We start from the raw sequence: 12186 nt of genomic DNA on the forward strand, positions 1-12186 counted from the left end.
CTGAATTTCACAACTGCTCCTCGACACACTGAGATAGGAACCCCACTTGTGTCTATATTTGCCTAAATGTTTATTCTCTCTAACACTCGGCTATATGGAGGGAATGAAAGCTTGATTAAATTTGTGCATTTTTGTTTCAGAGCCAAGTCTAAATAAATGGGGATAGACTGTGTGCGTGTGTGTGCACTTGTGTTCGAAGTGTGTTGTATGCGAGTACATGTGCATTTGTTGCAGACAAGAGTCAGGCACCATTCTACACAAGTAAAGCAGTGATGGTATGAAGTTAATATATTCTGTAAAAGTTTGAGATTGAAGAAAGACCAAGTATAACATCTGCATGACCTCTAAAATAATTGGGTCCTTTGTACTGCCAAGGTTTCACTGTGGATCCAACTAAAGTATTCAAATATGTCTGAAAGTGTCTGTATATAGGAAGGAATATGTATGAGAGAGCGATGGAGAGAGAAAAGAGGGAGTGATAGAAAAAGGGGGGAAACAGAGCGAGAATGAGAGTGAAAAAGGAGAGAGATGCGGAGAGAAAGAAACAGAAAGCGAGATTGGGAGTCAAAGACAGAGAGAGAGAAAGATGCAAGTGTGACTTGTGTGACTTGACTTCTAAAACTATGGTTTTGGAATGCCTTAGCAATATTTACAGATGTAGGCTATTTCATGCCAATAAAGCACCTTAAATTGAAATTGGATTGGAAGAAAGAAAAAATGCATCAGTCCCTGAGAGGACAGCACATGAAATGTGTTGGTAGGGGGTTAAATGACTCAGGGAATCAGACAGAGGAATCTGCTGAGCCAGTTTGGGGTTAGTAGATGACGTGGGCAGTGGAGGTGGGGGCGCGGGGGCACAGACACACACCCCTGTTTTATTCTCATGCCACCAGACCTGTGGGTATTCCAGGGGAGCACGCTGCTTTTCACCTGTCTTACACTCACACACACACACACTCACACACACTCACACAGACACAGACACACTCACACTCACACAGTCTAAAGTCAGCTTGATCTGCATTAGTGCTCAAAAGTGCTCTCAAAACAGACAGCTCACACCAGACTCAGAGCTCTCCTCTGTAGCTTTCACCACACGGTGAGATCTGAGAAAGAGAGAGTGCTTTTTAAGATGCACTTTAAATCTGCTCCTTGGTCAAATACAGGGGGGTTGAGAACACTGTGTGTGTATGTGGAGGTCAGATGTGATTTGTTGGTTTGGTGGTGTATCTAAGATGGCTTTGCAAGCCCCATGTTTCTCTACTGGTGTTGCAAGCCCCATGCTCTACCAACTGAGCCACACAGTCATGTTATGATATGGTACCTGTGGTTGTGGGTGTCCTTTGACCAGACATTGTAGCTCCAGGCGGTCTCCCTCTCTGATCGTGTAGATCCTCTCACTGATGTTGTCCTCCTTCACCACGCATGCCTGGCCCGCGTGTGAGATCTGGGCATTGGCAGGAGCTGCATCAACACAGAAGAAACAAAAGAGAAAGGGTCATATTTTCAAACGAAATAACAAATATGTTTTTGTTTTTTTGTAAGGTACATGAAAGTTCAAGTTTTAGATGGCGTTCCTGGAAAAAAAAATCTGATTTCTTAGTTTCGAACAGCTCTCCTGTATATTACAGTTGGAAGCCCCCTACTCAGACACCCGAATAAAAATGTTTTAGATCATAATCGTCACAGAAAATTCACCAAACGCTGTTATTTCTTAAATAATTTTGTGAAGTTCTATCCCTAAAAAAAATAACAAATAAAGATTGAACTAATCACAGGCTTGGTGAGTTAGGTATGTTAGTGTTGGGCTAGAACAAAAATGTTCGTGCACATCCATTGGATTGAGAAGCACTGAATGAAGTGACAGGTTGAAGAGAACCCCAGTAGACACCAATGCCTCAAGAAATAGGACCGAAGACATCTGACTTATGATGTAAAACAGCCTACGAGGCTCGTCACAGAAGGTGGTCAAGATTGCGTGCGAGTTGCTTCATGTAACATCAGCCTGGGCAAGAATTTTACATTTACATTTGAGTCAGTTAGCAGGTGATGGGGGACAGGAGGTAGGTGGGGAAGAGAGGGAATTGAGACAGAGACAAGGAGAGAGAAACAGCAGGTGATGGAGAGGGAAGAAGAAAAGAAGATGGAGAGAAAAAAAGAAAAACACTAAGGAATACTCAGAAACCACTGTTGGGAGAAAAAAAAGAAAAATACTAAGGACTACTAGGAAACCACTGTTGGGAGAAAAAAAGAGGGGAGTACAATCCCAGGTAACAATTATAGGGAGAGAGAGAGAAAAATGTGGAATGTTACCTGTAAAGTTCCCCTAATGTTTGAGTGTCCAGTTTTCCATTAGTTAGGGAAACATTCTATCTCCACTGAACAAAAATACAGTATAAACTCAACATACAAAGTCCAATGTTTCATGAGCTGAAATAATAAATCTCAGAAATGTTCCATACGCACAAAAATATTATTTCTCTCAAATTTTAAACACAAATTTGTTTACATCCCTGTTAGTGAGCATTTCTACTTTGCCAAGATAATCGATCCACCTCACAGGTGTGGCATATCAAGAAGCTGATGAAACAGCATGATCATTACACAGGTGCACCTTGTGCTGGTGACACGATGCTACAGATGTATCCAGTTTCGAGGGGGTGTGCAATTGACATGCTGACTTCAGGAATGTCCAACCAAGCTATTGCCATATAATTGTATGTTAATTTCCATACCATAAGCCGCCTACAATGTTGTTTTAATGAATGTAGACCACGTGTATGACGTTGCGTAGGCGAGCGGTTTGCTGATGTCAACATTGTGAACAGAGTGCCCCATGGTAGGGGTGGGGTTATGGTATGAGCAGGCATAAGCTACGGACAATGAACACAATAGCATTTTATCGATGGCAATTCGAATGCACAGAAATACCGTGACGAGATCCTGATGCCCATTGTAAGGTCATTTTTTTAAAGGTATCTGTGACCAACAGATGCATGTATATATTCCCAGTAATGTGAATGTGAAATCCATTTATTAGGGCATAATCTATTTATTTCAATTCACTAATTTCAGTAAAATCTTCGAAATTGTTGCATGTTGTGTTTATATTTTTGTTCAGTATTTCAATTGACTGATTTCCTTATATGGACTTTAACTCTATGAAATTGTTGCATGTTGCGTTTATATTTTCTTTCAGTATATGTTAACGAAAACCTTCGGAGAACCTTTTTAGTGTGTTTTGGTGTTAAATTTAGGAGAATATTCCCTTCATGTCAAGCAGAACGTATCTAGAACATGGTTGTGGTTTGCTATATTAAGCAGGCAGATAGGCATCCTGTTAAAATGGGCAAAATGAGTGACTTAAGCGACTTCAAGCGTTGTATGATTTTCGGTGCCAGGTATGCCATATCCAGTATCTCAGAAATGTCTGCCTTCCTGGGCTTTTCACACCCTGACAGTGTCGAGGGTTTACCGAGAATGGTGTGACAAACAAAAAACATCCAGTCAGCGGCAGTCCTCTGGGCGAAAACAGTTTGTTGATGAGGGAGGTCGAATGAGAATGGCAAGAATTGTAAGAATCGTGCAAGCTAACAAGAGTGCCACAGACAGACAAATAACACCACAGTACAACAGTGGTGTGCAGAACAGCATCTCAGAACGCACAACTCATCAATCCTTTTCAAGGATAGGCTATTGCAGCAGACAGCCACACTGGATTCCACTTCTATCAGCTAAGAACAAGAAGAAGCGGCTCCAGTGGGCACACAATCACCAACACTGGACAACATTGCCTGGTCTGACGAATCCTTGTTCCGGTTGCGTCATGCTGATGACAGAGTCTGGATTTGGCATAAACAGCTATGGAGTCCATGGACCCATCCTGCCTGGTATAGGCTGGTGGCGTACTGGTGTGGAGAATGCTTTCCTGGCACAAGTTAGGTCCCTTGAGCGATTGAACAAAAAACTTTGACACCACTTTGACACTGAATCTATGCCCCAAAGAATATGGGCTGTTCTGGAGGCAAAAGGGTCTCCGGCCCGGCACTAGATGGGTGTACCTAATAAACTTCTTGGTTCATGGCTTTCAGATGATGCTGCTACGACCACCGTGTCGGTGTCAGTTATCAATTCATTTGACTATTCTCTCATCATTGATTTGATTTACTTGTTTCAACAACTTAAGGGCTTTCTGTAGAGTTGTCAAAATCGGTGGGGCATATTAAGTTGTTTTAATGACACTCCTGAATCACTATGATAAATAAAAAAAATTCTTGAGTGTAGTTTTAAGAAAGCTGAAATTTACTTCAAAGTGCAATCAGCCTATTGCTTACACCTGTCAAGTTGTTTCAGATCTACACAAATTCCTAGGGAGGAGGTTAGGACAGGGTGTAACTATACTGGCCCAGAGATATCCCTTGTTGGGACAGTGTTTAGGGTGCTGGTGGCCTGGGTTTGAGACCCGCTAGGACAGTCACCCTACTCTCACGTTCTTAGCAATGTTATGTCATTATTTGGCAACAGTTACAGCACACCTATCTGATATCACTCAAATGAGTTTCTCATTGAAAGATTGGAATCAGTAGAATTCTAGACAGCTGAGCATCTCAAAAAGAACTCTAAAGTTCTAAAAGAACTTTAAAATCCACACCATGTACTCAAGAAAATATTTTATTGATCATCGTGATTCAAGAGCATCATTGAAACAGGTTAATATGACCTAAAAACATTGAACAATTATACAGAACCCCCTAAAATGCTGAAATAAGTCAATCAAATAAATGATAAAGAATAAAGAATAGTCAGATTAACTGATACCTGACATGGACATGGTGGCGTAGCAGGGAAATCAAGGGGTTGTGAGCTCAAAGTACAGTGAACCAAGGGGTTGTGAGCTCAAATCCCAGGTGAGGTAATGTTGAATAATAATTACTGTATAAATTAACATGCACAATGTAATCAAGTGTGTCAAATATGTAAGTTAAAAGCACATTGTGTCTGAGTATCCCTTGCCAATAGACAAAGACCTATGAATGGATCAGTGGTTAACCAATCAAGGCCTTGACTGGTTTGACAACAGTAACAAGACGTGCTGTGTAATGACATTTTTTTGGGACACAATATTGGGGGAACATTAACCTTTTCACGTGTGACTTCCATATATATCTAACAGTCCCCCTTGCATGAACAGTTTGAAATGAGGTGTGTTCTGCCTCGTCATTAATTCACATAGAAGCCGGCCATTTCACTGTGGCAGGCAATTTACGTTTCAGGGATGCTGTGCTAATGTAAGGCGAGGATTAGCTAGATGAGCCAGACAAACTTCTCTCTTCGATGAGAGCCCAAGCACTCCTCCAGTGTTTCCCCAGATCAAGTATACAGACATTTGCACATCTCCAGTCAGAACAGAACCTGCATTAACTTTTTCCCCTGGTGCATTTTCCAGCTGGGACTGACATTTCCTTCATTGTTGTTTTCCTTACTGATAACTTTGGACATGTGTGCATTCCTATCAAAGTAAGTGCCTTATTACGTTATGATTATAGTTTCTGTATATCGTGTTGTCGCTTCTACTGTAGCACACAGAATGTATGTACAGTGCATTCAGAAAGTATTCAGACCCCTTCACTTTTTCCACATTTTGTTTTTGTTACAGCCATATTCTAAAATTGACTAAATTGTTACTAATAGTTTTTTTCTAAACACAAAATTCCTCGTAATGGCAAAGCAAAAGCAGGTTTATAAAAATGTTGGCAAATGTATAAAAAAAATGAATAATGAAATATTGCATTTACATAAGTGTACTTTGCTGTAATCACTGCCAAAGCTGCTTCAACAACCACACACAAAGCCTCGAGTCTTCTCGGGTATGACACTACAAGCTTGGCACACCTGTATTTGAAGAGTTTCTACAAATCTCAGCAGATCATCTCAAGCTCTGTCAGGTTGCATGGGGAGCTATTTTCATGTACCTCCAGAGATGTTCAATCAGGTTCAATTCCGGGCTCTGGCTGGGCCACTCAAGGACATTCAGAGACTTGTCTCGAAGCAACTCCTGAGTTGTCTTGGCTGTGTGCATTGGGGTCATTGTCCTGTTGGAAGGTGAAACGTTGCCCCAGTCTGAGTCCTGGGCGCTCAGGAGCAGGTTTTCATCAAGGATCTCTCTGTACTTTGCTCCATTCATCTTTCCCTCGATCCTGACCAGTTTCCCAGTCCCTGCCGCTGAAAAATATCCCCACAGCATGATGCTGCCACCACCATGCTTCACTGTAGGGATGGAGCAAGGTCTCCTCTGCCTCGACACAATCCTGTCTCGGAGCTCTTCCCACAACTCCTTCAACCTCATGGCTTGGTTTTTGCTCTGACATACACTGTCAACTGTGGGACCTTATATAGACAGATGTGTGCCTTTCCAAATCATGTCCGATAAATTTACTTTACCACAGGTGGACTCCAATCAAGTTGTACAAACATATCAAGGATGCTCAATGGAAACAGGATGCACCTGAACTCAATTTCGAGTATCTATCAAAGGGTCTGAATACTTATGTAAATTGGGGTATCTGTTTTTTTATTTTTAATACATTTTCAAAAATGTCTGAAAACCTGTTTTTACGTCATCATTATGGGGTATTGTGTAGATTGTTGAGAAAAAATAACAATGTATTACATTTTAGAATAAGGCTATAATGTAACAACATGTGGAAAAAGTGAAGGAGTCTGAATATTTTCAGAATGCATCGTATGTATGTACATAATGTATTCTGTGTGTATTCCTTTATAATCGCGAACACGCAAGGTACTACTTCGTAACCTTTAGGGTTTGATACTCAACTGTGCTTACAGTATCTTGCTAGCTACAATGCTAATGGCGTCCGGTTGTGTTGTATACTTTGAAGCTGCGCTTATCATGACCATGGTCTGTGTATGAATGTGGCCTGTTTAGCATAGCTCTGCCCTGCCCTGCCTCCTTGTGGAGTCCTTGTGGAGCTCTTCAGTTACTGTTTCTTTCTGTTTCTTATACATTTGTTCAATTGAACCTTTATTTTATTCAATGAGGCAAGTCATACATATACAGTGGGGCAAAAAAGTATTTAGTCAGCCACCAATTGTGCAAGTTCTCCCACTTAAAAAGATGAGAGAGGCCTGTAATTTTCATCATAGGTACACTTCAACTATGACAGACAAAATTAGCATTTTTTTTTCCAGAAAATCACATTGTAGGATTTTTAATGAATGTATCTGCAAATTATGGTGGAAAATAAGTATTTGGTCAATAACAAAAGTTTATCTCAATACTTTGTTATATACCCTTTGTTGGCAATGACAGAGGTAAAATGTTTTCTGTAAGTCTTCACAAGGTTTTCACACACTGTTGCTGGTATTTTGGCCCATTCCTCCATGCAGATCTCCTCTAGAGCAGTGATGTTTTGGGGCTGTTGCTGGGCAACAACTGACTTTCAATTTTCTATGGTGTTGAGATCTGGAGACTGGCTAGGCCACTCCAGGACCTTGAAATGCTTCTTACGAAGCCACTCCTTCATTGCCCGGGCGGTGTGTTTGGGATCATTGTCATGCTGAAAACCCAGCCAAGTTTCATCTTCAATGCCCTTGCTGATGGAAGGAGGTTTTCACTCAAAACCTCACGATACATGGCCCCATTCATTCTTTCCTTTACACGGATCAGTCATCCTGGTCCCTTTGCAGAAAAACAGCCCCAAAGCATGATGTTTCCACCCCCGTGCTTCACAGTAGGTATGGTGTTCTTTGGATACAACTCAGCATTCTTTGTCCTCCAAACACAACGAGTTGAGTTTTTACCAAAAAGTTATATTTTGGTTTCATCTGACCATATGACATTCTCCCAATCTTCTTCTGGATCATCCAAATGCTCTCTAGCAAAATTCAGACGGGCCTGGACATGTACTGGCTTAAGCAGGGAGACACGTCTGGCATAACCTACATTTCAATACTCGTGTAGTGGTTGAACAACAACTGTTATGTTGTCACTACTTCTGTGAATATCTGAACATTGCATCCAAAAATAAACCGCTCACATTGGAGGACATAAAGTTGTGTTTGTGCAAAATGTTTCTGTGAAAAAAAAGTGGCCAGCTCAAACACGGACTGTTGCGTCAATCAAAACTAGACGTTCTAATGAAGTGTTGTAATCACACCGGTTTGAGCTTATGCTGCAGTGACCACTGTAGAATGATCACACCCGTGTGTTCGTACACATCAGACGGTAAATATCTTGTGTTCTGAGAACATGGCAACCATGTTCCTTGTATGTTTGGTGGGACATTGATAGAATATTCTCCTAACCCCTCAGAAGACTGGACACATGAATGTTCTTGCAATGTTCCCATGCCACGTGTCTTGAACATTAATATATTATACACTGAGAACATGGCAAACATGTTCTGTGTACAGTACTGTATGCTTGGTGGGATGTTGATAGAATATTCTCCTCACCTACAGTGAACTGAACACATGAATGTTCTTGCAGCGTTCCCATGAAACTTGTCTAGTATTTTAACATCTTAAGTTCTGAGAACATGTTAACCACGTTCTCGGCAAGTTCTATTTGACATTTGCCTCTGCGCACGGAACCCGCTAGCGGGCTGAAATTCCACAGCATATGGTGATCGCTACATAAATAGTCATATTAATGAAAATTCATGAAAATACAAGTGTCTCACATGTATCGAAAGCCTAGGATCTTGCTAACCCAACTGCATTGTCATATTTAAAAAAAGATTTACTGCGAAAGAATACGATGCGATTATCTGAGTATAGAGCCCCATAAAAATCAACTATTTCAACCAGCACAGACGTAACATAATCACAAACTACATTAAAATATGGTCTCTGGGAAACATTCCTATGAAAATGTTAGTTAATCACCTACTGAGATTCTTAAGGGAACGTTCTCTAAAGTTGTGGGAACATTTGCTGTTAGCTGGGATGATGTGATTCTTATCAATGCACGTTTCCCAAAGTAAACAGCCATTCAAATATACACACTGATAGAGACCCCAAACTTATATGCTCTTAAAATCAGATCCTCTCCCCATAATGCCAACCCCATTGCCACAGAGTAAAATAGTATATTATTAGCATACTGTATTAGCCTGTTAGCCCAGCCATAACCAGCGAGAGGCAGTGGCATAGCAGCCCCATGGCCCCTCACTCGTCTGGGGCAGGCCTGGAGCGACAAGGCCCTTGACAGTTATCACATTGTTTCAGCCTGACAAAGGCAGCATGCCACATGCTAACCCTCTAACCTGGTGTGAGCTTCACAGTATGAATAGTAAGAGAAGAGAGACCGGGGAGGGGAAGTGGGTGTAATATGGTGTAACGCTCCACACTCTACTGCCTGCATCAGTGCGTGTGAGTGTGTGAGTGAGTGTGTGAGAGAGAGAGAGAGAGAGAGAGAGAGAGAGAGAGAGAGAGAGAGAGAGGTTGTGTTTGTGTGTTATGGAGAGAGAGAGAGGTTGTGTTTGTGTGTTATGGAGAAAGAGTGCGTGTGTGTTGCGGGGGTAGGGAAAAGCATATTTGAATCAGAGATGTGCTCTGGTGCCCGTTTAGCAGTTTTCGGTAATGGCACATCTTGTCAGGAAGCATCAGTGGACCGCTACACTGGGGTGATTACGACATGGCAGTGGCCTGTTTTAGCATATACCGCTGCTCTTGATCTCTCCTTCTTTCTCTTTCCCTCTTTATCTCTCTCACTCTTCTATCTTCTCCATCACTCGCTCTCTCTTTTACTCTTTCTCTCAGTTTTACTCTTTCGCACTCCATCTCATGTCGAGGTCAACTTATGAAACCTCTCTGCCCACTGCGATTGCCCAGAAGGTCAAACAGGTCTGCATTGGGGAGATAGAGAGGACACAAGGTGGGGGGTCAGAGGAGACATAGGGGCAGAACCTTGGTGGCAGGGCCATAGGCAGTGAGAGGTTAACTCAACAACTCAACTTTGAGGTGAGTGCATAGGGCAAGGCTGATTAAAATTGTGAATAATTGTCCTTTTGAGCTCATTAGCACGTTGGCATTAGCGCAGCCTCTCCAGGGGGAGAGCGTATGAACCACATCGTGCGGCTCCTCCACTACTCTTGCCTCAGGCTAGAGGCAGTCTAACCGACTCCAGCAGCCAGTGGAGCCATTTAGGAGAGAGAGCGAGAAAGAGAGATACAAATATAACACCAAATTATATCCTATACTGCATACATGTACCATACTCACCTTTCCATCTACCACATGATACAAACCAACATCACAATACCCAAAACTATACCCACTTCTACAACCGTATATCCCCAAAAAATCCCCAAACTCTTCCCAATCCCAAACATCACATTAAACAGATACTCATGATCCACTCTATCAAAAGCCTTCTCTTGATCTAAAGAGACCAGTCCAAAGTTCACTTTAGAACCTCTCGACAAGTCCAACATGTCCCTGATTAAGAACAAGTTGTCCGTGATTAGGCGTCAAGGTACACAATATGTTTGGTCCTTATGTTCTATCGAGTCCAAATGGGACTTCAGTCTGTTAGAGAGGACCTTGGCAAATATCTTGTAATGCCACAGGCCTCCAGTTCTTAAGTTCACAAAAGTCCACTTTTTTGGGCAGGATAGTCAGAGCCTCCTGACGACAGCTCATCGGCAACTCTCCGACCCCGACGCATTCACGCAACACGCAAAAGAAGTCCTGTCCAATTATTCCCCAGCTTTTTTTATAAAACTCCACTGGGAGTCCATCGACCTCCGGTGCACGACCGGGGGATATCTGGGTTACAGCCTCTGCCAGTTCATGAGACAACAATGTAAAGCTCTTGCAAGAGCTTTACATTGAACTTCCAATAGGATGACTGCCGGGGCCCTGGCGAAATAGACAGCCGAGCCATGGTTATGTGGTGATCCAAAAACCCCACTGGGAGAATGTTAGCGTCCAACAGCCTATTGCTCCGATTCCTAGACATATAAAACCGATCGAGTCGGGCTGCACTCACCCTAGCACCAAAAACCTTCACTCATGTCTACTGTCTTGTGTTGGGATGTTTAGTTCTCCAAACATCCACTAGGTCGAACTGATTAATGATGTCCCTTAACACTCCCACTGACACTGAATGAGGCTCTTCCCGATTTCTGTCTTTCGTAAAATCCATTGTACAGTTCTAGTCCCCTCTGACCCCCAGCATCTCCTCAGGCGCTACCTGTGAGAGTTCCTGTCTAAGACTCCCAAATAGAACCCCACTCTCTCTCCCTGTATTAGGCGCATACACATTTATAAAGACAAAACCCATGTTGTTAATTTCTGCTTTTACAACCAGCAGCCTAACCCTACACACCTCCTTTGAGGAGCAAATTGTTACAGACAGACCCGGTTCAAAAAGGACTGCCACCCCTGCACTAAAATGTATCCCATGGCTCAAAATTTGCCCCTTTCCACCCGACCCCCATTCGACTTCATTCATCACATCATGTGTCTCCTGCAGAAACAACACCTGTACTTTTTTTGTTTTACACATTCACCCAACACACTCCTCTTCCCCGCATCTCTGGTGCCATTTATATTGAGTGAGCCTACCTGAAGAGTCTCCATGAGAAGTCTCCATTTATACTGAGTGAGTCGACCCAAAGAGTCTCCATAAGAAGTCTCCATTTATATTGAGTGAGCCTACCCAAAGAGTCTCCATAAGAAGTCTCCATTTATATTGAGCGAGCCTACCCAAAGAGTCTCCATAAGACGTCTCCATTTATATTGAGCGAGCCTACCCAAAGAGTCTCCATAAGAAGTCTCCATTTATATTGAGCGAGCCTACCCAAAGAGTCTCCATAAGAAGTGGGAGAAAAGCCAGCAAAGAAAGAGACCAATAGCAAAGCTCAAAAAGCCCCAGTGTCAGAAAGAAAATATACATCTAAACAGTGTCTGAAGGTAAACCTTTATGCACTGTTGTGACCCACTTCCTCAACCTAAACCGTTTCCTGGGTGAGAGGGCACCATGCCCCTCATTTTTCATAGCATGTTGTACTGATCTTACAAACTTTCTCAGATCAGAAAAAAAGCCTCAAGATGAACTTTTTTCCCCTTGGTCTCATTCAGGAACCTGATCAGTTCTCTCAATGTGTACTTTGACCCCTCTGCTTGACTGGCTGTCGGCTCCAGACCCATTGAAAAATA

The 12186-nt window shown here is 42.4% G+C and overlaps 1 protein-coding gene across 1 annotated transcript in view; it reads right to left on the bottom strand.

The window, feature by feature from the left end:
- The window catches only part of LOC135506184 (MAM domain-containing glycosylphosphatidylinositol anchor protein 1), a 430085-nt gene that overhangs the window by 334249 nt on the left and 83650 nt on the right, over nt 1–12186 (bottom strand). The window contains exon 3 of the mRNA XM_064925672.1: nt 1325–1464. Within this exon, the coding sequence (XP_064781744.1) occupies nt 1325–1464 (140 nt within the window). The remainder of the gene's footprint in view (nt 1–1324; nt 1465–12186) is intronic.

Source organism: Oncorhynchus masou, chromosome 2, assembly GCF_036934945.1.
Source record: "Oncorhynchus masou masou isolate Uvic2021 chromosome 2, UVic_Omas_1.1, whole genome shotgun sequence".
Classification (NCBI taxonomy): Eukaryota; Metazoa; Chordata; class Actinopteri; order Salmoniformes; family Salmonidae; genus Oncorhynchus; species Oncorhynchus masou.